Here is a 27,519-nt window from a genome sequence, read left to right on the forward strand (position 1 = left end):
CTCTAGTTCTAACTGATTCACTGCGAGTTAAATAGTGCTTAAAATTTGGGCTACATGCACCAAACTAGGGCTGGGTATCGTCACTGATTTCTAGAATCGATTCAATTCCGATTCACAAGGTCCCGAATCGATTCGATCCACGATTCGATTTAATTCGATTTAATTCGATTCGATTCGATTTAAATCTGGGAAATTTTGACAGTCAGAAATATTATAATTCAGATCAGTACATTTACATATTTTTGTATCAATAAAAAGGAAGCTGACACTCGCAAGACTTTATCAAAGGTGTGAGCGTCACAGCAGATGCCTTTGTGTCAAAGTAGCTGAAGATAAAACACAGAAAAACATGAAGGTGATTTTCCTGGCCTAGATTTTATAAAAATATTCTGCAGTACATCAAAAACGAAAGAAAACCATTAATCAACATATGAACATTACCTCTGAAGTTACAGCGGTTTTATTAGAGACACGGTTAAGCGTTTTGCATTTTGAATAATTTTAAAAAGTTTAAATTTGTTCAGTATTGAACAGCAGAAATTAGGTTTTCTTTTCGGAAGAATGTAAAAGGGAAAAAAACAGCGGCTGACAGCGCTGTAAACAACAGTAGACTTGTGTAACAAGCAAGCGAATAATGAAGAAAGGGAAACTGTTCTTGAAGTACAGAGAGAGAGAGAGAGAGAGAGCTGTGCATGGCAGTGGAAGCAAAACAGTAAAAGTCAGAGTAAATTCATGACGATGTTTATGTGAAGCGTTTGGATCTTCTTCTGCTGCTGGTTCGGTCAATATTGTTTGGAGAGAGATCAAACTAACAGCTTTAGAATCGGCTCATAAAGGGCGTGAACACAAAGCGCGGACCCGCCGACAGATCAGAATCAGCGAGCTGTCGGCTTTCAGCCCCGACCATGAGAAAGGCGACATCTCACTGATTCTGATCCGCGGGTCGCGCTGTGTGTTTAAGTCTATGTGCAGAATCCGTGTACCTGCTCTCATTTACTGTCTTAACTGTTTGGTGGTTCTTGAAATTTTGTGAGATGTCACCAGAGATTCTGGCATTTCGGGCAAAATAAATTTATATTAAAAAAATCGATTCAGGATTTTAATGAATCGATTTTACGTTATCCAAGCCAGAATCGATTTTAATCGATGAATCGATTATAAAAACCCACCCCTACACCAAACCCTGGTTCGGGGCATTGTTGGAGGCAGAGTGGGTCAACGTCAGGAGGGGACTTTCACAAATATCCCACAGTGCCGCTGCAGATCAAATTTAAGGACAAAATGGTTAAACAACTAACGGCTGCAGTTAGCCGACGCCTAACAATCTGTCCCTTAATTCTGGGGACAGATTGGCCGAGGTTTAATAACCTTTAGAGCAGTGCGTAGGGATGTGCTCACGACCTTTAGCGGCGTGTGGTGCCTGCGCTGCACGCGATGACGCAGGGTTGTTTGATGCTGTCTCTGGGGACAAGGAGACGGCAGGGACTTCTTGTAAGCCCCTTCTGGCTCCAGTGGTTCACTCCACAGGAGACCCCACTAGAGCGGGATGACACCCTAGGAAGAGGGACGACCCAGTTGTTGATGCCTGAAAGTCGCCAGGAAATTATTTTCCAGGCGGCTCATTACAGCCCCATGGTAGGGCTTGTGGGACACGAAAACCTCTGGATCGATTCATGGCCCGATTTTATGGAGTGTCAGCTGGTTAACCAGTCGCTGATTCCAAAAAATCTTTTGCACCTGTTACCATTAATGAAGGTCACGTTTGAGCGCATTGGCATGGACCTCATTGGGCCACTTGGACCGAGTACACTTGGATTGTATTAGTTCTGGTGGATAATGTAACACAATATCCCGAAGCAATGCCGCTGCATATCATTTCTGCAAAGAGTGTGGCGTAGGCAGTATTTCTGGTCATCTCCTAAGTTGACATCCCAAAAGAAATACTGACTGACCAGGCCACATAGTTTATGTCTCACACACTAAAAAGAGCTGTACAAATTACTGGGCATTAACTCTGTTTGGACCATCGTCTACCATCCTCAGACTGACGGGCTGGTGGAAGTTCAGAAGTTCATTCATGAGGATGAACTCAACTGGGATCGCTGGTTAGACCCTCTGTTGTTTGCAGTGTGGGAGGTGCCCCAGGCCACTTTCCAGCACCTCAGTTGTTGCGTCCACAACCTGCAAATGCTGCTGCCCACTTGGATGATATTATCATCGACACTAACACTTGGGCGGAGCATATGCAGCAGGTGGCCGTGGTCCTGGAGTCCCTGAGGTAGGCTGGGCTCACGACCAACCCAAAGAAGTGTGCAGTTGGACAGAGGAAGGTACAATATTTGGGGTACCACTTGGGAGGTAGGCAGGTGCACCCACAGGTTGGGAAAACAACAGCCATCATTTCTTTCCCACACCCCAATACAAAAAGGGAAGTGGTGGGTGTGGCTGATTACTACCGCTGGTTTGTGCCTGGTTTTGCAGAGCTGACCAGCGCCTTGAGTGATCTCAGCTGAAAGGGTGCCCCAGATCGGGTCCAGTGGACAGAACAGTGCCAGGTGACGTGAAGTAGGATCTCTGTGGGGAGCTGCTGCACCACACCTAACTTTTCCCTCCGTTTTATCCTGCAGACGGATGCCTTGAACAAAGGGCTTGGGGCGGTTTTGTCCCAGCAGTTAAGGGGGCTGACCGCCCTGTTGTGTAAATCAGCCGGAAGCTGTCAGAGAGACCAGATACAGCACGGTGGAGAAGGAGTGTCTGGCCATCAATTCGGCGGTTGACTCTCTTCGCTATTACCTCTTGGGCTTGGCCGCATGGCTCTCCAGCCTCAGGTGGGTGGTGGAGGTATGTGGCAGAGGTGTGGTCTGCAGGTCCACTGCAGAGGAGGGGTGGTGCAGTGGGCTTGAGGGGGAGGCTGGCATTGCAGCTGGGAGCAATTCAGTAATTACACTCTTCTATTTCAGTGATGCTGAGACCTGGAGGAAGGGAGGACAGGTGGAGACAGCTGGAAAGCTGTCAGGACGATGGACTTAGTGACTGAGAAAAGCACATTTAAATAAAAACACTGTCACAAGCACGCTGGGTGTCTCGAGTCTTTACTGGGGTCACGCACATAGAGTCTGAAGCTACAAAGTATAGCTGGTCTGGACTTGAGACACAAGACAGGTGTCAGATTCTCTTTGGACATGAGATTTCCCGTTTTGAAATCTGATGCTGAGCCAAAAATGAGTCCTCAGTCTGTCCTCCTGGCAGCAGAGTCTGAAGTCCAGTAATCTCCTATCACCCAGTGGGGCCTCAGTTTGGTCACTTTGACCTCTTCCTTATCTCACCACTCCATCAATGTCCAGCCACTCTTTGAGCCATTGGCCAATCCCAACCACATGGAACGCTTATCAGGCTGACCAGCTCTGCTGACCCTAATTGTGAAACGTCATGAGCATTTGACCTTAGTAAGCCAATGCAGATATTAACTTATAAACAAGGCCAACACAAGCATCACGTTGTCAGGTATTCAGCCTCAACATGTTCCAACATTTCCTTTCATGTTAGCTTTTGATGTTGTGACGGGGTCGAGGTTAAACTAACTGTCTAAATGGTTTATAGGATCTGCATGATTGATGTGCAGAGATAAATCAAATACACTGCCTCACAAGTAGCAGACAAAAAAGGGCAAAAAGTCCCATTAAATATGACACTTTTTTTAACGCTTTGGCTTACTGTGAAGTCACGCTGATTACACGATTAGGGGACCCCGCTGCCATGTTCATTGTTAAATTATGTGATTCTGCCTGCCACCGGGTGCATGCTCTTCAAAGAAAATGAAAGCTCAGTTACACAACCAAAAGAGGAAGAGGGTGAGACTTTAGTTTTCTGCAGCAGCTGTCAGTAGGTACCCCCGGGTAACTGAAAGAGTGGATGGTGGAGAAAATGGAGAAACTGTGGAAACTCCACCCAACAAAAGAAAAGGAGCATTGTTTTAAAGATCTAAAGGAGTGAGAGCTGGGGTCTACTGAGCCAACAGCAAGCTAGCCAACTGTTGTTCTGTTTGCTATCAAACATTAAGATCAATGACATAATGGCATGATCAGAAATGGTGGACAAAGGTGAGGCTTACATAAGATAAAAAGGAAAAAAAAGAACTTACTCCTCTCACAAAAAGTGCAGTATGGCCAAGTAGGAAAAAGGGAGGCAGAACTCAAAATGCCAAGCTCACCAAACCTGCAGAGCTTATCGCCAAATGGAGGTTAATATAACGGACTGGGAGTTTGTTCACAGGAAGGATAGCTCGCTGGTCAGTCAGTAAAAAGTGTTATTTATTCAGTTCTTGGAAAATGTGGGTGTGTACCCTTATATGTGCATGGACATGCTTTTATGTGCATGGACATGCATGGACATGCATGGACATGCTTTTATGTGCATGGACATGCATGAGCCCATGCTACTGCCAAAAATAAACCTCAGTTCTATATGAAATAGTGGAAAGAAATCTGTGTTTGGCTTTTTTAAATAAGAGTGAGGGTGTATTGATTGTGGCTGGCGTAAATCTTTGACTTTGCATAGTTCTCATGTTTGTTACATTATCATCTAAACTCACAGCATTTTGCTGTTTAATGGCAGCAAAAGGTGCAAAAGGCTTGTTGGTCCATTACTGGCACATGCTAGTTGTAGTAGCACATTAAATCTTACCAGCCAGTGGTAATTACAGCTTTTTAAAATTGATGTAAAAGATTTCCTTCTAGGAAATCTTCCCACTGGGTATCTTTCACAGGTAAAAGCCTCGATTCTGTGTTTTTACCAATATACAACATTAATGGAAACCAAGTGAATGTAACTTGTTAACTATAGTTAGCATCAGTGATGATTCTGTTTAAAAAAACACTGCCTTTTCATTTGAGAGAAAGTCCTATCGGTTCACTCCACTAATGAGTGCTTCTCACTAATCCCAACAGGTTAGCTGTCTTCACTGGGGTAACATGAGGCCTCCTACAATCCTAATCCCTGTTAATTACACTTCCTGCCCACCACAGACCTGCATAATAACCCACCGCTCCTTATCAATATGGCGGTACTCGCTGCTATTACACTTTCTGCTCCACATGATACTACCCCACATTGTAGTCCACACACACACACACACACACACACACACTTATTTTGTTGGATGACCCATTCCAAAAAAACACAGGCCTGGAAGGGCTCGTTATCAATATCAACCAGCTTCTCAGTATCCATGCTGCCCCACTCATTTAGCTCTGACACACACACACACGCTCGCTTTTTCTTCCACACACACACACATACACACAGGATACACACAGGTACACACATCCAGCATGCACACACCAATACAGCCCCTGTCACCAGCTACCCACACAAAAGCTTATCAATACGGACGCTTCAGCAACCACTGGGGCGTCCAGACCTCTTTGACGAGCCAACACAATAAAACAATCAGTCCGTCATTAATGAAATGACTAACGCAATTAACCGATGAGTGAGGGGAGGGAGAGGACGCACAGAATAATGGTGAGACAGCGAGCCGAGCTGAAGGTGGCAGGCAGCCGTTAGAAGAGAGCAGGACAGTTTTGATTATGTCGTTACAGGATTTATGGATCAGTGCTGCTTTTCTTGTCGTCCCGACAGTTTAATCAGCGTGTTGTCGATGGAAATTACACAAATCAGCGTTATTACAGTTTACAGATTTGCTAATGAGTTTGATATTGATGTATGTACAATATAAAGATGATTAAAACCATAAAAGACGGCACCATCTATTGTTGACTTCATTGATGACTGAAAGGTGAAAAAGCCTGTTGGTCAATAAATGAGAGGATTCCCCCCATCCTCATCACTCTCACAGAAGGCATGTATGTGTTAAAAAGACAGAAGCATTCAAAGATTTCAGTCCCGGGCCATAATGCCCGAGGCAGCAGCTGAGATTGTTTAGCACATATCGTTAAAGATTTAGCGGTGATTAATTTGGGAGGGGTGGAAGGTTTATGGCTGCCTTGATGAAGTTATTGGTTAGACATGCTTTAGTCCGCAAAGGTCAGTGAATGTAACACTGACTCATGGCTTTATATTGAGCTCATCTTTCATGTTTTAAAGAGATAAAGCTTAAAACGGTGCCACATACCTCACAAACACTAAACATTTGAAGGAAAAAAAACCAAACAAATCTGAAGTGATTGTGAATCCATCAAGTCTTTAATGTTGCTCGTTCATTTTATTACTTTTTTTTGTAAGATTCATTTGCTGGGAAAAAAGTACGAGGAACAAACGTGTTCTTCTATGCTCAGCTGGTTAGATTAATTGTTGATACATCTTCAGGTATATTCAGCTTGGAAGGAAAATTAATTAAACCTGCAGGTGGGCTGTTATCTTAAATGATATGTCATATTATTATTAAATGCTTACTTAGTGGAAACTGTCCACAACTTTGGGAAGGATCCAAAACAGAACTCTCGCCCAGAGATGGGGAAGCAGATTTTGCTGGCTCCAAGGCATCAGAGTTTAATAAGATACTTCAGAAGTTTCCAGTCCGTTCATTTCTTTCCTGTTTTGGAAACAATAACTTGAGGGGTGGCTTTTAGTTGTATTGGAGGCCCAAACTGAAGAAATGCTGGTTTCACAATGAGTTTTTATACCATTGAATCTTTACAATGTCACCGACGGGGGGGGGGTGTCCTTATATGGTAATAGCTATGGCTGTTTAAATTCTCTGATGATGATGAGGGGTGCCAATCAGAAGAAAGTGTTCTTAAATGGCTAAGAGCTAAAACAGGTTTTTTGGGACAGCAGAGAGAGCGAGGGGGTGAATTGGCCCTAGGATAATACAAAGAGGAATCATTTTGAACTGTTAATCATGCAAAGCTACCAAGGAAAAAAATTACAGTGCTAGAAATTATATAAGGTCTAATTTAAAATGATCTGCTACATTTTGATACACATGGATCAGGCTTAACATTATGACCACCTGTCTAATACCAAACCAATCCTGAACTGTCTTTGTTCCATTTCAGGGAATCACATTATTCCCGTGCGTGTACACCTGCAACAATGCTTAGTTAGGTGATACATGTCAGAAGGTTGGCTAAAGCATCACAGGACCCGCTTGCCTTTTTCCCATAGTTGAGCCTGATGCCAGGTGTTCCCCAGTCAAAGGAAATGGGATTCATCAGACCAGGCCACCTTCTTCCGTTACTCTGTGGCCTAGTTGTGATGCTCCCGTGCCCACTGTTGGTACAGGGGATGGGCACCCTGACTGGTCTGCAGATATGCAGCTCTATGTGCAGCAAACTGCGATGCTCTGAAACCGTTCTATCAGAACCAGCATTAACTTAGCATCAAGCTCATCTGTGTGATTCTCTTCCCACATGCATCAATGAGACCTGACACGTGACCCTTTAGCTGCTTCACACTGTTCCCACACTCACATACTGACCGCTGAAGATCGGGAACACCCCACAAAGCTCAAGCTTTGGCGATATTCTGACCCAAACATCACAACTTGGCTCTCACCAAATTTACTCAAGTACTTACGCCTATTTTTCCTGCTTCTAACATTAACTTTGAGGAAATTTTTTCACTTTCACTGCATAATATATCCCACCCACTTACAATTGCCCTGATGAAGAGATAATCAGTGTAATTCTCTTCACCTGCCAGTGGTTATAATATTATGCCTGATCATTATAATTACTGCATGACTGTGAATGACTAGATTTTCTACTGAGCCCTGTCCCCTTAAATTTAGATTCCCAACAGCTAAAAATTACTCTGGTTCAAGGGAAGCCTTTCTTTCACACAAACAAGTTGTTAAACAGAATATCTTTCTAGTTTATTCTGTGACTTTCATATATTATCATTTTACATAATGGGAAATGATCAAAAAAAGAAAAAGCAAAGCCACATGAGAGCACTGTACCTGCTCATCCGAGGGACCGAGTATCCTCAACAAACAGCCTGCCCTTACTGGATATCAGTGAAGAATAAGTGGTGAAAAGAGAAAGGTGTAACCCTACACTGATGTTCTTCTCTATCCGGCCTAATTGATTTTTAAAAAGACTATTGTTGATATCAAATGAGCACATCGCACCAGAGCCATTGATTTTTTGACACCATACAACAGGAAATCTTTATCTGCGTGCTGCTCCGACCCCGCACTAATAGGTGGGGTTTAACCTCTGCTGAATGACAAATCCCAACACCTCCCCTTCCTTACACTGTTCTCGCTTCGGCCCTTATGGGAAACACACAGCAAATACTTCAGTTTGGTTAGTATTAGAAAAACGAATGGGGCCTGTGCTCTGTGTTTACACAAAGTGTTAAATCATTACTTTGTCTGCCAAGTCTGCAGGTTGAAAACAATACAGAATGCATTTCAAGTCCCCAGAGAGCCATGTGCTGGACCACCAACCTGAGGAACTGAGTGCAGACTGCAGAAAGAAATACATACTGAACACAGAGACAGCTGACAATCAACTATTATACAGCACTAAACCTGAGTACAATCTAAACATAAATGTTTAAAAAGCACCATGTTAGTTCAAGCAGGCTCAGCTGATTCTACTCTACATACCCAGTTGGCAAATCTCAAAGGAAGCTTTATTTAAGCTACTTGAGCCTGCCTCCAACCGTACGTCACTGCAAGCCACTTTGCACCCCGGCTCCTCCTTTCATGCTGTGTCAGTCCTAAACAATGTCATATCTGTATATCATAGTCATATCAGTCTTGCCTTTATCTACGTAAATGGGTGGAGAAGCCAGAGAACACAAATGAACCACCAAATATAAATTATTAGCTGACAGAAACGACAATCTTTGTTTGACTGAAGCTTTTTCTTTGTAAAAGGTTATGTATGTATGCAAGGGAAACGTGGTATCCCCCCTCACCAAATAGTCTGTATTGATTATGAAACAGTGGTGAAAAATTACCTCTAACATATTGTATTGTGTCATATAGTGGTGTTTTTCAGATATAAGCCAGTTAGATGCAGGTGAGTGCTGGGATCTTCCATGATTGCATCTTCTACAAAGAGTAGGCCGTCCTGAATGAATGACGTCAGTATGCATCAAATCACATCCTACATATGGCACCACATTAGACGTTTACATGAATGAAAAATACATATTGATTGAGTCACCTTTATGTGGTGAGCGTTTTTCTCAAAAATTCAATTTCAGTTCAATGAATTCTCTCCAGCTTTTCTCATTAATGGCCACTCCTGTCATTTATAAAGCTGGCTGATAAAAGACCTCAATCTTACAAGAAGCATGACCTGATTGCGCGTCCTTTTCTCTTTCTCTCCATGATCTTCCACGCTGCACCCCTGGGTCCCTGGAGTCCAGCAGGCTCAGCTCAGCAGCAGATAGACATTTCTGGGATAGGCATCTACTGCTCAGGACCACGCAATCATTTCCATTTTACCCTCTGTTGCACAGGCAAGATAAGACACCTGCGTAGTCTCGCTAATCAGATGAGCTTCAACAGAACTTTATCATTGACATTTACCACTGTTTACCCAACTAATTTCTCTTAACTGCACTGCTGAACTTTTATCTACAAAATACATACACCACCAGAAAAGAGCAAGAAGCAAACATGCAAATTCACAAATATGCGAAGAAAGATAAACTGTGTGTGTGTGTGTGTGTGTGTGTGTGTGTGTGTGTGTGTGTGTGTGGAAGGGGGGGGAATAAAGCAGTTTTCTGTTCAGAGGACGAAGGGGGTGACAGGACTACTGCTGATGAGATGAGTCCTCCACACCGTCCACCTCAGTGGAGACAAATGAATGCAAAGAATACCGACATTCACATGCAACGACTTGATTTTGGAATTCAGTCTCCTGACTGTTGGGAAGTTTTATTGCTGATAAACCATCTCTGTGCGCCAGTCTGAGAGAAGAGCAGCAGCATCATCCAACCGGTCACAAGATCGCCCACCGACAGCGTGGGAATCACCGTAAACCATCACAATATGTTGCAACAATATCACTATACAATGATTCTGAAATACCAGCTGCAGGATGATCTTCTTCTGCGTGTGCTTATGCAAGTAGCTAAAAATAAGCAACCTCAAATAGTGAGATAAGTGTGTAACTCTAAAATCAGCAGCTTTACCTTTAGGTGAAGCTTGTCACACTTACGATCTGGTGTGTGAATATGGTGGGTAAAGCTCTACTTTCCCACACCTTGAGTATTTTTATGCTTAATCTACAAACAGAAGCCGGGTGGGACTTTTGAGTTGTGTGGCTGACATCCCAGTATCAGCATTATCTACTCTGTGACATCATACAGTTGCAAGAGTAGAAAAAAACTGTCTGAAACAAAGTGTTTGGAGCCTGAGCTTTTGCCTCGTGAGGTTTCGTTTTATATATGTTGAACTCGTTATCTGACATTTTGACCGGGACCTGAGGAATCTGTGTTTCATTTATATTGTGTCGATGGTGGAAGGACAGTAAAGCTGAGTCTGATTTAGTACGAGCAAAAGAACACAGAACTAGAACAGAGAAGGACAGGTTCCCTTTAAGATTCTGAAATGATAACAAACTTTATTCAAATGTCACCCTGAGGTCGAAAGTTGCTTTGACACACATGATATCTTGATGATATGGTACACCCATTTTATGTTTATGAACTCATGCATGGCTGTTAGTGTGGTTAACCACAGGGGTCCCCAGTGGCCCGGTGAACTGCTGGGAAAACACTGGCCCTCTCTTTTTACCCACGACTCTCTGTGTCGATCATGCAGGGCTCTTTCTAACGAGCACCGCTCATTTTAAATGGAGAGTCAAAGCATATGGAGGCGTTCGCTGCAGCCTGGCTGGCCCGTTCCTGTTATCGAAGCTAAATCCACCATTTTTCAAAGGCTGCTGAGCGCTGCGAGACGCCGCCTGTTAAGTGTGATTAAAACAAATGACGCATCAATGCGGCTCATAATTTATTGTTTTGATTTAGAGAAATGAAATCTAAAAAAGCCTGTTCGTTTGTCCGTATCGTCTGCACGCCAGGTTCGCATCTTGGATATGTGATGTGCATTTTAAAAGGTCAGGTACTGTTTAGCCTTCAATGACATGTTTTAAGCCCTCGATGTGTAGACACACAGATAGAGCGCTCGATGCTGCTGCTAGTCTGCTACTGCTCACAGTAGAGTAAGCAGAGTCTCCATCCATAGAGTCATCATCTTCAGTTCTATTTCTGTCTCTTTTTTTAAATAAAATGTGTGCACCGCTCGTAGAGAGTCAGTGTAACATATGTTTTTGGGGTTATTTGCAGAATGGGCAGACTGGGTTGCAATTTTCTCAAAGAAAAAGAAAAAGGTATGAAATATAATAAAAGATTTCACATCCAAACACAACACGAGTGAGTGACTGAAGCTCTTTGCTCAGGAAACTGAAGTCAAAAGAAACAAAATTAAAGCCGCTGTGGACGACAGCTGCTGGCTCATAGAGGCTGCAGAGCAGAACAGGGATGACTGTCATTGGATTTCCAAGACCGTCACGTTAGAGTTCAAAAGTAGGTGATTATTTGATCGGCTACTTTTCACCAAGTACTTATCAAATAAAATATGTGCGGATTTATTACAGAGTCATTTAATATTTCAATTAAGAATGGCTTGTGCCACTGAAAGGAGCCACATAGGTATGTGCACGTCTCTCCTCTGAATCTGAAACTGTCAGAAATGCAGTTTAACGTCACTGTGGAAGAAACGCAGGGGACATTTTTTAACCAGTATATATGAGATAACTAACCTCAAACTGATAAGTTGGATTGTATGAATGGCATCAGCTAAAATCAGGTGGAAAGACAGAGAGAGATTTCTCAAATTACTAGTTAGATGGTTCAATTTGCTCCACAGCAAAACACCGACTGGAGAGTCATGACTCGATGAGAAAGACTGACATCTTGGAAGTAATTTTAAAGCAGAACCGTAATGTGGAGGAAAAAACCCTCAACTCTAAGTGTGTGTGTGTGTGTGTGTGTGTGTGTGTGTGAGGGCACATACTTCACAAGTATAGCCTGTCCCTTATTCACTCCCACCTCATTCTCTCCCAGCCATCTCCCTCTCTCTGTTGCAGCCTGTCACAAATTGAAAGTGGAGACCTTCCAGAAACTACCCCTGATAATCACACATAAATTAATTAGAAAATGTTTCTTGACATTCTCTATGCACAGATGGGGAGAGGAGAAAAGACTGAGGCAAAGCCACAAAATTAATTGTACGGTATGTGACTCCGATAATTAATTCAATCATTAATTCATGTCTGCTTTAACAACTCCTTCAGGCTCCTGCAAAAAAGGACATTTCAATCAGGCCGGTATCGGCAGCGCGGGCGCGCAGAGACGAGTAAAAGTTAAAGAGTGATAGACCAGCTCGACGCACTCGGGGTCATTTAGAGGTTTGCCAATTAAACGGAGCAGGAGAGCAGCTGAGTGAAGTGAACAAACAGAGGGAACATGAGGAGGGATGTAAAACACTGATTCACTGAGTACACAAATACTGTTTGCCACAGCATCTTCCTGCAATATATGTGTTTAATGGCTGAAAAGGAAGCCTGGACACAGAGAGTGAGAAGACTTTATGATTCGTTTATTTTTGGCCTGACCTACATAATCTTGACTTTATATTCCTGCTGCTTCAAGAAAACCACGTCACTTTAAAGCAATAAAAGGTAGCCGAGACAGAAAGCTGTTTTTTTCCTTTACAGAATTCTTCCTGCTCTGCTGCTGTAATCCAACATGTTTTAGCTGTACAATATTTGTTTTACTTTCATTTTAAAAAGTAATTATAGCCAGTATGCGGCACTGAATGGCTCATTAAGAATCAAAGCTGTAGGGTAGATGGGGTGGGGCAAATTCCCCGTGCTATTAAATGTTGAAAATATACGAAGTTATATACGTAAATTCTTCCGTATTGTTAGCTTCTGTTGTTGCAGTGGTCGCCCTAAACCGCTTGCTTGGGAAAACAAGTGATTGTTGTCTAATAAAGGAAGGAAACTGGTGAGCAAGAGATACTGCAGAGGAGACAGAGAGAGAGAGAGAGACAGGACATGATAAGAGAGAGATATTGCAAGGATGGGGAAAATGAGCAGAAGGCAGAGGACGAGTGTGTCGGGGATTTTCCTCTCCATGCTTCTTTTTTACATCATGCTACAGCCTCAGTGGAGCAGAACAAAAAAAAGTGAGGGGAAAAACCCTCACAAGCCTTGACATTTGTTTTTGTTTTTACTAGTATGATGGATCGATCTGGCATGGTTCCTATGAAGTATTAGTGAATAATGTTTGAGCATCAGCCCATTTTTGGGCTTTAATTCTTGTTCAGGATCTCGACCCGACCCCTCGGTTCATCCTATGCCTGAAAGAAGATCTGCAGCAATGCTTAAATGTGAAATACATGACATGAGGGCTGGTGTGTAGTACGTTATGAATGAAATTATTAAAGAACAACTCCTAAGTTATTCTATGAATTTGGATAGATTTCTGTAGTTTGCATTGCATGAAAATATCATTTAAAAGCCATCTTATAATATTTATTAGTCAGCCATCAGTATTGCATTTATACATCCCATTTATTGCAGTTTTAATATCTCTTGTGATAACATATGTTCTCTTATATCTGTTTATCTGTTTATTACGGGCACTGAGCAGCGTACCCAGACGCTCCACAGATAGCACAAAAAGCTGGCAGAATATTCATAAAGCGACGGCAGGTGAACGTGCAGTTACGGCGTTATCAGCCTTTATGTCCACTTTACTACAGTGATACAGTTTGGAAGTCTTGAACTTTACTCCGAGTTCCAACTGTATCCACCGGAGGTTGAAGCAGTGTAGCTGTCCCCGTTCTAAATGGGCATGGATGGAGGCAATTGAGCGGCCTGGTGCGTTAAACACAATCATGTGCCTGAGTGTATTTTTGTGCGAGAGGAAGGTATGCAGATTGTAGTGTGGTGGTTGCAGAAGAGGCCAAGCATCTGATAGGCAGGTAATCAAGCGTGCCAACATCCTGTCCCAGCCACCAGCACCAGGCAGGCCTGCAGTGGGCTCACACATTGGGTGCACGGAGAACTGCTGGGCTGATAGCAAGCCGGACAGCACAGAGAAATGTTCCTCTAGATTAGGGCCTCGTGCCTATCAATCATCAGGAATGGAGGAGGGGAGAGACACATCGCAGGCAGGCTGGAGAAAGGAGATGGGAGAGGAGAGTGTGACAGAGTGTGTGTGTCAGTTAGAATATGTGGTGTAGATCAGGAGTGGGTGATTGAAACGAGGGCAGAGCCTGCTGCTGGCTCACGAGCGTCGACTCCCAAGTTTACGAAATACAACTTCTCACTGCAAACGAGTTTTCCTGTTGAGTTTTGACCTGGCAAACGTAAGAGTGGGAACTACTTTGTGTTACAGTAGCCTAAAAGTCACCAAACTGGACGGATTCATGAGACAGAATGAGACACCTTCTCAGTGCAGAGTGCAGCATTTCAGCGTGTCAGAATGGGGAAATCATTGTCTATTTCTTTAATCATTAAAACAGAGCTACAATCGGTGGCATTACAGAGAACTGAGGGCTTTTTAAAATTGTACATTAACCAGACCCAACTCAACGCAGGAGTAGAGAGTTTAAATTTGAGTGTTTATTTTTTCTCTTTTCTAAGATAATGAGTAAAATTTACGACATTTCAAACTCAAATCAGTTCTCGGTTATCCTAAAACCCCCAAACAGCTGGACTAAACAAACAAGTAACAGGATGAAGTGATTTTCAGCTACATTGAACTCTCGTTTGTCTGACATATAGTAAGTCTCCAATGAAGCCACGCAGGAGCAGCAAGTTTAACGTTTCAAGTATCCGACGTCCAACTCTGATTGGCCTTTATTTAACCGTTTAATATCCCAGGTATGCTCTCCCTGTGTCCGTGTCCCAAAATCCAAAAACATGCAGTTAGTCTTTGGAAGAGGATGGATGGATGGAAGAGTCTTGACTTGAAAGATAACATCTACTAGTTTCAGAAGCTGCACTCGTTTAGCATGTAGCAAAAATCCACCCGAACCATAAACCTACCAGTAACCTGGTAGATGTAAAAAGGTTAACGTAAAAATATTCCTTGAAATATTTGCTTGTTTTATGTTTGTTTTATTGGGTTTGTACAAAACAAGCTTCCACCAGGCTCCTTTCTGAACTCTGAGGGGAATCAAACTCGCTGACAAGACATGCCCGGTGGACACATGACAACCAAATCATCACTCTAAAGCATTGTGACTGACAGGTGAAATTGACAGTGAGCTTGCAGGGACACCCTCCTCCTGAGAGACATGGGAGTCTGCTGGCTGCAGATATGGAGGAAGGTTAGGGAGCAGACGGAGTGAGAGTACAGTACGTATCAAGTGAGGGACAAATGGGCACAGGTCAGCCCCGTTTTACCTGCACCCGCAACGGATCGGTGAACAATACTCTGTAATTCAATGGCTGAAAATGAGGCACCAGTCGTGGCATCCCAACTGTAACGTTTAGCTTCTAACTCAGACTGTCCAAAACAAGCAATGAGGTTTTGCCTTGTGTTACTCACATAAAGAGAGTCGCTGGAGTCTTTCACGACCATTATGCAAACCACAAATATCTTCCCCCCTAGCAGCCAATGGGAGAACTAGGCTACTTCCTTAAAGTTTAGAAATCCTAAAAGTTTGGTGACTGAAGCTGATGAAGCTTTGATTTTACAGGAACATCAGGGGCATCAGACTTGGCCGCAATCCATCAGACCAGGGGTGGGCAACTCCAGGCCTCGAGGGCCGGTGTCCCTGCAGGTTTTAGATGTGTCCTTGAACCAACACAGCTGATTTAAATGGCTAAATTAGCTCCTGCAGTTCTCCAGAGGCCTGGTAACGAACTAATCATGTGATTCAGGTGTGTTGACCAAAGGTGAGATCTAAAACCTGCAGGACACCGGCCCTCGGGGCCTGGAATTGCCCACCCCTGCATCAGACGCTGGTTAAAGGAGACTTGCTGTGCTCATTTTCAGCTTCGTATTTTAATTCAAAGCAGCTTTGGATGATTTATGTTTAATGTAATCCTTACTTATCTTATAATGGATCTCGGTGAAGCTCCTGAGTTCATGCAAGCTGTTTTAGCTCCACCCCCTTTAAAGCCATGCTTCCTTTTAGCCAGCTTTCTTCTGATTGGCTGCCTCTTGCAAACAGAGGGTTCGATCAGCAGATGGACGGGGTTTGTGTTTTTCACAGCCATAAATCGAAGAGCTGGAGATGTTAAATATGCGCAGGATATATAACAGAAAATGTAGCCACAATGCCGACAAAGTCTGACTCTTCATGGAGCTCGAGGAAAGCTAGAGTCGGAGGGCATGAATAAATTAGCAACCCATCAAACAGCTGTTGAGATATTTCAAAATGGCAGACTTACTCCACCACAGGCAGGTCATCCCTAAAGCCAAGCCTCTAGCATGGCTACAAACTGTATTTTAACCCAGAGCCAATGGCTGACTGTCATTTCTTCATATTATCTCTCTGTCATCCCTCTATCTCTTAACCTCACTCGCTTTCCTGTTCCTCAATTCTAATTTCACTATCTGAATTTTACCTCTTAAAATCTCTCGCCCCCCCCCCCATCTCTCGCTCTCATTGATCCTTAAACCTTAACCCCTCTTTCACCCTTCATTAGTTATCTCTGCACTCTAAACTGAATAATGTACTTCTATATTCTAACCCACTCCGTCTTAAACCTCCCTCCCTCTCTTTCTACTCACCTGTCCCCATATTAATTCTTTCCTTTCTTCACGCCGCCCTATTTCCTTCTTTCTTGAGCCTATTCTAACCCTTCATCCCTCCATCCCTTTCACCCCTCTTAACCTCGACGATGGAGATGATATCTCGTCTTTGACACTGGGAGTTAACCGTCTACGCTCCTGGTTGACCAGATAACAGATAGCACACAGGGAAATGCACACATTCACACATTTAAGCCCGAACATAGAGCGCGTGCAGCAAAACACACTGTACCAAAATGTGAGGAGTGTCTTAGAATCAAAGTTTTACCTACACAGATATTTGATAAGGAAACTACTGAAAAGAAATTCAAAATAATTTGAACTCGAATAATTTCACATTCCTTTAAATGCACCGAAAAGGGATTAAAAAAATACAGCTGGAAGACAAGATGAGACGAGATATGAACTGCAACTTCACTGCTTGGTTGAGGCAATTCTGAAATTCTGTTAATGACTTAAGCTGCACACTGGAGCAAGTTTCCCTGTTAAATTACAGTAAAGTGCTGGCAGCTACATACGCCGGTGTTATTTTACGGTGTAGCTACTGTAAAAACATGAATGTAAGCTTTGGGGAATCAGCTGGACAGCTGTGTGTTTTGTTTTTGTGGTGTTTTTACTCTTATCACCATAAACAGGTTTTTAATGTGACGAGTGTGAAATATCATTTAATTGTGACAGAAGCTCAGGATATGTTTCCATTTTAAATTATTAATGTACTGGTTACCAGATGTATTTATTTAATTACATATTCAGCTGTATATTATTTCTGCTTTGCACTTGCCTTACATTGTATTTATTGCTGTATACATATTTCTCTGTATATGGCACGATTCAGAAGGAGAACAATGCAGACAGACTAGATAAATAAATATTAGTACACAATATCTGAAGTGCAAGTATGAAGATAAATATATGCATGAGCAAATTAATTCATTTAATTCGTGTCTAAATTCAGTTTCAACAAGATTTTGTGCATGAAGAATTAATTATTAAATCATTGATTTATGTATTTCTGGTGATTTTAATTCTGAAATAATAATGTGGACTGAACACTGCAGGCTGCTGCACTGCATTCCTGATGACAGTCTATAGATATCAGACTCTGAGGTCCAGGATTTGTATAAATAGCTCCACAAAGAGACGGGCGAACCTGTAGCAGAGCAGAAAAGTGGAAGCTTTTACACAAACATCTTATCCTGCAGTTGCTGCATTCAGCCATCCATGACTAGATGGATCAAACTGAGAAACAAAGGTCTTATCACATGTGGACAAAGTGATGAGGGAGCACCTTGTGCTGCGGTGATTTTCAGGGAGGGGTGGGCCTGTGGGGGTGGGGGTGCTGCCATGCTCAGTATGCAAATGTGACACCACCAACATCTCCCGTTTCTCAGCCCAAATAAATTAGACTCTCAGCAGTGATAATATGCATATAGTGCGACTTCATGCTCCATTATAATTAACTACTGCTTGATAACCCAACACCCATCCACATTACACGCACAGACACACGCATGCAGCCACACACAGTGCCTGGTAAATAATAATAACCATTATTACGCCTGCCATTATAATGCTTTATTGGAGGTAATTTACATAACTCTGCAGAGAAGGATAAGGACCGAGGAGTGCTGGGCAAGCAGGAAAGCACTCGCCTCGCTCAGCTGGCTTCTCGGGGCCTCTGGAGTAGACAAGATGTCAGAGGGTGAGGGGACCTTCTTTGTAATCTGTGCTGCAAACTTTAAGCGGCTCGGAAGCAACACAGAAAATGCAATTTGCTACACGCTTTTCAAATTGAACTGAAAAGCTTAGAATTTGATGAAACATAAGTAAATAACTCGTGACTGTGCTTTTATTTACAAGACCTCACTGTGGAGGTCAATTATCTTCTCCGTCCCAGAGGTCTCCGTACAAGGGCCAGTTTTTTCCCCTGATATTAAAACACAGTCCATTTTTAATCTATGGCACATTCATCAGTGAGAGTGGGGCTGGTACTTCACTAAGAGTCACCGACTCGTCACAACCAGCCTCTCATCCAGTCTTGAGAGCGTTGATTGGATGAGGAAACATTTTACTTTTGGCTGGAGGTTTTCAGATCACGTCACGGCTCGTGACGGAGATTTAAAATGTTTATTAAATTTCTCTGACTCATGTGGTTAAGGGTTGTTTTGGCCTTACAGCTGCGTAACTGTAAAACTGATCGTTATGGTGGAAACAGCCTCTACTATAACAAAATAAATACTGACGATGAGCTACTGCACCATCTCACAGCTGTCTTTGTCGGCAAGATGTACATAAACCTGAGTGCTGTGATTGTTACTTCAGTTAGACCTCGCCTGCTGTGGTGACGTGGTTTGTTAAATTGTTTAGCCAGCATGAGGACTGAGAGTCTTGCACCTGCCAATCACCTGTGACGAGCACTCATCTTTATGGTGATCGTGAAAACATGGCAGCATTCCCGTAAATGTGCGGCGCAGGTATTAAAGGACTTACAGCAAAGGTTGAAAGAAATGGGAAGCAGGTAAGCAGGTAAGCACTTGCCTGACTTGTCATGGAGGTGAAGATGAAAAGTGAACTACCTTCATGGTGAAACCCGCATAAGGAAAGGTGGATTTATGGTATAAATCTACAGTAATCAACAGGAGATTAAAGTAGGAGTAGCAGAATAAGGCTAACCAAACACCTGGCAGGGTTTATCTTTTCTTTACGACGAGTAATTCAACATTTCTTACTGCAGAAGCTGCTGTTGCAGCTTTTTGCAGGTACACTATAACAGTGCACGCTGGCAAATGTAGCTACCAGTACTTTACTGTACGTTAAAGTTATAATTTGCATCATGTCTTGCTCTGCTTTGTTATATCATTGGATATAAAATGTCATTACTGGATCCTGTTAACTTTTTAGACCTTTTAGGTGTAAATGCACACGATTCAAGGTACTGGAGGTACAGTCAAAGTGACCTTTGAGCACCAGATCTAATCACTTCATCCTTGAGCCTAAATGAACACATTTAGGAGAAAAAATAATCAGAGACATTCCTGAGCTACTGTGCTCACATGAACGGGGTGGGACAGTGTAAAGCCCAACAACATAAAGCCGTCTTAAGTGACAGTGAACCTTTGTGGTTGGGGGCAGGGTTACGTACTAACTTCATCATACGCCGAGATGTAATTTTCTTACATTTCCAAGTATTTTGGAGCCTTGTTAAACTATGACTCACATTTTCTGGCCTTTTACAGATGAAGCATTTAATTCAGAAAACAATCAAAGCAATGAGCTGATTGTTTGCTGCAGCTGAAGACCGATGGCAACCTGACCGTAGGGAGAAAACGCTTCAAGATACAAAAATGTATTTTCTAATTTATTATTCTGCCATTTAGCCAGTTAGGTGTTTTTTTAATAAACTCAACTAAAACAATGAGTTGACTTTCACAATAGCTGAAATGAGTTTTCTCTCAATAATTGATTTGTTAATTAACTTTGTATTAGGAAGACTCAGCTCAGTCACTCGGTTTATTGGGCACCAGCGGGTACACGGAGGATCCTGGCATGATGTTTCTATGACAGGAAAGACATTTAAAGTTCATTTATTTCGTCCATCATCACGGATATATAGCACATCAAACTTTTGCAATATGCTCCCCTTGCCCAGTGACAATGGGTTTATATACAGCATGGCATGTGGGGAACACCAGCCAGCCAGCGAATGACAAGGGATTACTGTGACATCCATTTGCATATCAAGAATTTTAAGCAGTGAGGGAGAAAATATCAAACCCTCCAGCCTGCAAGGTCACTCAAATGATAGTTTTTTCTTCTCTTCATAATTTATTTTGCATATCATGCAGTTTGGACACACTGTAGATTAAAAAGGCGGCTTTAGCATATCATACCATCCCTGATAGGAAGCAGCTCCCACCTAGACTTCTCCTAGACACCATGCCACCACCACCCTCATCAAAATGGTTGAGGACACACACACACACACACACACACACACACACACACACACACACACACACAGAGACATCATCTTGATTGTTTTAAGACGAAAAGAAATGGCAAATTGCTGAAGCCTCTAATCCATTCCCAGTTATCATCTCTTTAATTTTTTTTTCTTCATATCAATAGAAGCCACAAAGCCAACGGTTTGATAGCCGCTGTTGGCAAAAACAGCTAAAAATGAAAAGAGCGAAACACAAAAAGAAGCGGCTCGACTATCATCTATGACTAAGGAATTTATTCAGATTGACATATAAACAAGTCATTACACACCGAGAAGACTGTGTCAAATATGTGGAGTGAAAAATGTTGTGTCCAGTAATGAACTGTATTATCTCTAAGCAGGCACGGAGGATGAATGGAAATCTTCTGTTGTTGTTTTCTCTGTTTTTTATGTTAATATCGGTCTGTGGGAACAATAGTAATGACCGCCACAAAGACTGATTTGAATAAAATGTTTGAATAAATTAAGAGATTATTATCCCAAGGTTTAGTTCACAGAATGTGTGCGAAAAGGGAAATTAAAAATTTCATATCTAGGAATTACTGTATTTCAGACAAGAAGAATTCATCTTTTTTTAGCTTCCAAATATAATTAGCAGATTAATATTCAATGAAATTAAACACAAGACTGCATAGAGCTTACACGTAACAGACTGGCACTGATATATAACTTACTGTTATGGATTTCTGCGGTGTATGTGCAGGGCGCTATAGGTGGAGCTATAAGGACGAGGCCCACTCTGAACTGAGATAAGAGCAGGATCACAATGTTGTGGGACAAAAAAGGACATAAAGAAAAACTGGAAGGGGTCAGAGGTCAGCTGACAGGAAGGACAAATGACAGAACAGAAAAGTTTCTGTGTGCGTGTTTACATATCTTTGTGGAGACCAAAAATTGGAAGTTTACTATGCTTGTGGGGACCAACAGCCCTTATGGGGGCAAAATCCCAGTCCCCACAAAATGTGGTTTTAGTGTCAGGGTTACAATTAGGTTATGGTTAGGATTAGGGTTAGGATTAGGCATTCATTTTTAATGGTTAGGGTAAGGGAAAAGCATTATGTCAAAGTGTGTGTGTGTGTGTGTGTGTGTGTGTGTGTGTCTGTTTTAAAGGGTACAGCCCTCTTTCCAGGTCCTGTAATGTGATTTGATGTGTAAAATGAGTGTTTGGCACAATATGTTTTACAAAAAAGTCGATAATCCAGTCTCACAAATGATTTGGAGATGAGGCGTGATAAAAACATTTGCAACTGCCTAAATTTCTGAGTAACAATCATACATTTCTTAGCTCTGCCTTCAGAATGCCAACGACTGATCGATGCTGTTGATTGTTTCTAGATGAACTTTTAGAAAAGTAAGAAAATGGTTACAAGTTTGTAAGTTCCCAAAGTGTAAAGTGTAAGATAGCATGTTACTCAATGCTAACAGGTGTTCTTATCCACAGAGAGAAGGTTTAAAGACTTCACAGCTCTGCTGAAGAATCATCACAGCGCTGCAAACCAAACGTCTTTAGGATCGACTTCACAGGTCTGTGCCAAATACCTCATATTTGCAAAAGTGACTCATTTTTTTATTTGCATTACGACATGAGCCAATTTAAAATTTCATAAATACCCATTTTATGTAGAAATAATCTTATGCTCAGCGACACAACCGGACCAACGGCCTAAAGCAGCTAAAGTGTCAGATTAAAAGCTTCCGGTTCCAGGAATGTCTAAAAGGTAAAACTGGGAGGAACAAGTGGAATGCCCAAACCCCTGTTGATTTCCATGCACACATCTCTTCTCAGCATCCCATGTCCCATACATGACGAATGTTTCATACGAACAGGAGCGGCGCTTGACAGCGACTCCAGTCCGGCCGTGACATGCAAGACAAAGAAGAAGAAGAAACAATGAAAAGATGGAGGGAAAAGAGTGAGAGATGCACGCTCCCCAGGAGGTGGAGAATGGAGAGGAGGGAGGGACTAGTGGTGATGGAGAGACCATAGGAAGGGAAGGTGGATGGATGGAGGGAGGGAGGAAGGGGAGGTGGAGAGGAGGAGGAGGAAGGGGGAGGGGAGGGGGGCTTGACGATAAGAGAAAAATTCAGACCGGTCAAAGTTTCCTTTTTGCCAATCGTGCTCCTGATAAAGACAGCGCCTGCTCCGGAGCTGATAGAGGGGCTATCTCTCTCCCTTACTCTCTCACCCAACCCCTCCTCCTCACCCCCTCCCTCCCCCGTCTTACTCACCCGGCAGTTAGTTTGTGAGGAGGAGAGGAAGAGAGAAAAAAAGAAGAAAGAAAGAAAGAAGGGCCGTATCAGTGCAGCATCATGGTGCTACCATCAACCAGCCACCACGCTGCAATTAATATCGCTCCAATTACTGTTAAAGGGACAAGGCTGGGACAGGACGATAATGAACACATCCTCTCTTCCCCAGCAGAGGAATTAAAACGCACACACAAACACACCCGTAAACACACACTCGGCACTACATGCACAAACGTACATAAAACGTGTGCAGCTTGAAAAGGAAATAATGCGAGATAGTGTGGTAATCTTCTTGCATTGTTTAACTCATTGAAGACAACGGACAGAGAGAAATAAATAACCAAACAAACCTCGATAAGAGGGGAAATAAATAATAAAATTATGGCGATTTACTTGTTATCTTCTCTTAGCCGTGTGTGTGTGTTTTTGCTACGACTTGAATAAATTTTCCCCCAGCCTGTCACATCCACATCTCCCCTGCAGAACAACACAATGGACCCTGAAAGAGCCTTGCGACAAGTGACTAAAGAACGTCTGAACGCATACAGAGTTTGGCCGATCCACTCATGAACACTAAATGATGGTTAGTTGGTTGGAGTTTCTCAGTATGACGTTGGAGGTCACTGGGACTGGCCAATCAAAGCAGCCGTGCTTTTAAAGCCAACTTTAATCTTTATTAAAATCCAAGCTGGTGAGTAAGAAAAGAATTCACCGACTGCACAGCTGGTATTAAGGAGGAAATGTCCATAAAGACCAAACCAGAGTGTTTTTGCACCACGCTGTAATATCTTACTATAATATCTGCCCACAAACTCCTCCTGCACGATCAGGAGCAGCCAAACTGGGCTCACAGGTACAGATATTATGACATCATCATGTTGTCCACCTCCCAACAGGCAAAAACGACCACACCTCTATGTGCCCTGCCCTATTAGAAAGCCATCGAATTACATTCATTTTGATCTCTATGAAACTGTTTCTGACTGACTATGAACCAATGCCATCGTAAATGACCATAAAATAAATTCAAGAGCAGTGACGATCACTTCATCTGTCTAACCTTACAAGCACTGACAAACATACAGCTTCCAGAAGTGAGTTAGCGGGGACGCTTGTGGTGTTGCAGCTTTTCAAAAAAGTCCACAACAACTTCGGATTTCCTCACTTTAGTGTTGCAGACGTGATGTCACTGTCAATCGATGGAATAAAAATCACCCCAGACTAATTTTGAACCAACTACAGACACACATTTACAGTATCTGTAGGTGTGAGACTGACACCTCCGGTCACTGTTGGCCTGTTCTGATCTTTCTATGTGTTATTTTGAAACAAAGAATTGTTCCTGTTTCTGAAACGTCTTTAAGGTCCGTGTTAGTCAGCTGTAACTCAGCAGGATTACAGATGTTCGGGGTCACATCTGTCCAACTGTGGTTTCAGATAACTTACTACTCATTGGGAAAGTTTTGCTGTATATTAACACACACACACACTCGTGACAGACAGAATGACAGAAACTAGTGTGAGTAAAATGGACTCACACATATGCTAACCTTCTTTATTGTGTTTAATATGTAAAAGACAGTTGGGGGAATCAGCTAACATTACTGCGATAACAGGCCAGCTGATTACCAGCTGAGCTCTGAGGAATATGTTGATTATACTGGTTTATTTTTCTCCCTATAAAGCTTTGTTAGCACTGGCCGGTCTCTGGTGTCAGGTGGGTTTTCCTCCAAATTGAATTAATGATTCATAATGTTACTGTCATCGTAGGAAACAGCAGCCATTGCTGTGCACCACCGAATCCTGTTACATATCAAAACGCTTTCTGTGAAAAAGGCTCGTTTAATTTATTGCACATTAGCGTGACTGAATTTGAAAGCGAAGAATAACTGTGAAAAGCCCGTTCCCGACAGCCTTTTTGCACGAGCAGTTACTGTCATTTCTGAAGCAAATAAGATTTTTTTTGAGCGATATGATTTGTTGAAACCTCCCGCGATGTTTATCTAACTGAAGAAAAACAACGGGACTCGTCAGACCAAGAGTTCACAGCTCTGTTGCAACTCAGTGATGGAAATCTTGCATGTGTACTGACCTGGACCCCTCCAATGTAAAACCTCCTGCTCTTCCTCCCTTTCCTCTTCCTCCTCTGCTCCGCTGTGTGTCGATGCAGGCTCCTCCCCTTCCACGTCTTTATCATCCGGGCCTCCTCCCGAGTCCTGCGTTCTGGGCTCTAGATACACAACAGAAAAACTAGCGATTAAAACAAACACCCTGACTGAAACCTGTGTGTGTGTACGTATGTGAGTGTGTGTCTGGAAGCCGTCGTTCCCGTCTGCTGATCAAAGGCCTCCCTCGCCGTGTAACACAACCCCTCGCCATGCAGAGATGGACCCTTTGATTTTCATTACAGCTCAGGAGAATCAAAGACTCAACATCTTCACCTTCATCGCTGCTACTTTTCTCGCTCTCCCAAATCTTCTCCCAGCAGCTTTCCATTTCCTCCTCATCCACCCTTCCCTCCACTTCTCTTTCACTGAATGTAGGTGGGTCTCCGTCTTATGTACTCCTCTTTTCCTCCTCTATCTTTCCATCTCCTCCCGCAGGCCTGTCACCCTCAGCAGAGACTGAGGCTGGCTGTGTTCCTGTAATCACTGCTGATATCCCTGCCATTGATCAAGCTGATTACACAGCCTCCTGCTCACTGATCAAAGATGTGCGCTTCTGCAGGTGGTGTGTGTGTGTGCATGCTTCAATATGAGTATCTGCATGTGTGTGTGTTTATCCAGAGATATGTGAACCCTGAACTTTGCCTGTGCAGCCAGTATCGGGCAGTTCATCGGGCCGCTCTGTCCCTTCTTCTTAACGGGACTCATGATTAGTTAGATTAGATTAATAGTTACATCACAGCTCTTCAGACTATCTGACCTGAAGATCTTTCTCTTCTTGCTCTCTGCTCTTACACCATCATCAGGCCAAGGGTTAGAGTGACTCAAAAGCTGACTGCATGGAACCAGATCGCAAACATCTCAATATTCAGTTCAGTTTAAATTCATTGCAAAGCACCTGTTCGCTTTTTTGTGACATATGATATGAAGGAGAGAGCCCCGCTCATTCACGATGATATGCAAAGTGATTGAAGCTGGCCAGTCTTTCTAGAACATGAAAGAAACGAATGATTCTGAATTTGTAAAACTAAAATATTCTCACGAAGAGATTATGCATCGATTAGTCATAAGTGTAGATTATTTACATTTATTAACGCATGTTCAGGGAAATTGGTTTGATAATAGTTCCAAAGTGACCGAGCCCACTGAGTAATCCTGCTTGTGGCAAACCCCCCACTCTGGGTTTTTTCTTACTGGTCTGGTTTCTGTATGACTTGTGAACAAGTGGGTACTGGAACACACCTCACCAAGTGGCTCTTACTTCTATTTTTAATGCTGAAATAAACTTAGAGTATTTTGAACACTTTACAATTTTAAAAATGTATTTGATTCTGCGTGTGCATGAATTTACAAACCATAAGCAGGGACGGGGGAGAAAAAGGTCAGTGTACCATGAATGAGTCTCTCTTTTTATTTCAAAGACATTTTCTGATCAGCTTTGGTTAACAAACACAAAATCCTCCCAAGTTCTGCTTTTGCTTTAGTTCAACTTCTCCCAGTGTGAATTAACTGGAAGAGCACAAAGCTTTAATGAAGCTTCCCCACGACTGCACGTTTTGAATCGTCGTCCTCACAGCTCCTTTTCTCTTCCTCATTCTGTCCTCTCCTTTCCTATCTCTTTCCCCTTCCCCAAATCCCGCCCCGTCTTCACCCTCCACCCCGATAACGCCTCAGCTGTCTGCACAAAGGCCGTGTTTACCCTTGCATTCCCGCTCCGATAAACAGCGATAGCACCCGATCGATACCAGCCATAAACGCCTCGTGACCACGTGATGCCCTCACACACCGCCATTATTAATGTAACAGTTGAGAGGCTGGGTGGATGTGCACCGTCAAATAAATCCACACACACACAGGATGCACATCCAGTTTCACGTCACGTCCACCTTTCAACCATATCCACACGCAAACACTCAGCCAAGACATACTGTACACACACACACACACACACACGCCGCGTCCCCCTCCCCCACTCACACCCCCGCCTAAACAGTGCCATTATTTTCAGCTATAAATCACATTGAATGGCACATTGATTTTATCCTGCAGGGGCTGAAGCGAGGGAGGGGAGCTGGAGACACAGTTATTGCGTTTAATATTATCAATATTATCTCCCATATCATCTCAGACAGGGAGGCAGGTATCAGGAGGAGTCGACAGACACTTTTCTGCCAACCCCCCCCTCTCTCTTCCCCTCACCCCCCCTACCTCCCCTCCCACCTCTCTCCCCCCCAACAGCGAGACAGTCTCCATCAATCTGATAAGCTGAACTTCCTCTGTCACACCTGCAGGGCAAAGTCACCCAACAATGCCTCGCCTCCTAACTTCTACAGT

At 43.0% G+C, this 27,519-nt stretch overlaps 1 protein-coding gene across 1 annotated transcript in view; it reads right to left on the reverse strand.

The window, feature by feature from the left end:
* zfpm1 (zinc finger protein, FOG family member 1) overlaps positions 1-27,519 on the reverse strand; it is a 106,677-nt gene that overhangs the window by 29,948 nt on the left and 49,210 nt on the right. The window contains exon 3 of the mRNA XM_085280858.1: positions 25,113-25,250. Within this exon, the coding sequence (XP_085136984.1) occupies positions 25,113-25,250 (138 nt within the window). The remainder of the gene's footprint in view (positions 1-25,112; positions 25,251-27,519) is intronic.

The sequence above is a fragment of the Mchenga conophoros genome, linkage group LG7 (genome assembly GCF_057382185.1).
Source record: "Mchenga conophoros isolate Kocher_MC1m ecotype Shallow Benthic linkage group LG7, M_conophoros_male_GT1.1, whole genome shotgun sequence".
NCBI classification, from domain to species: Eukaryota; Metazoa; Chordata; class Actinopteri; order Cichliformes; family Cichlidae; genus Mchenga; species Mchenga conophoros.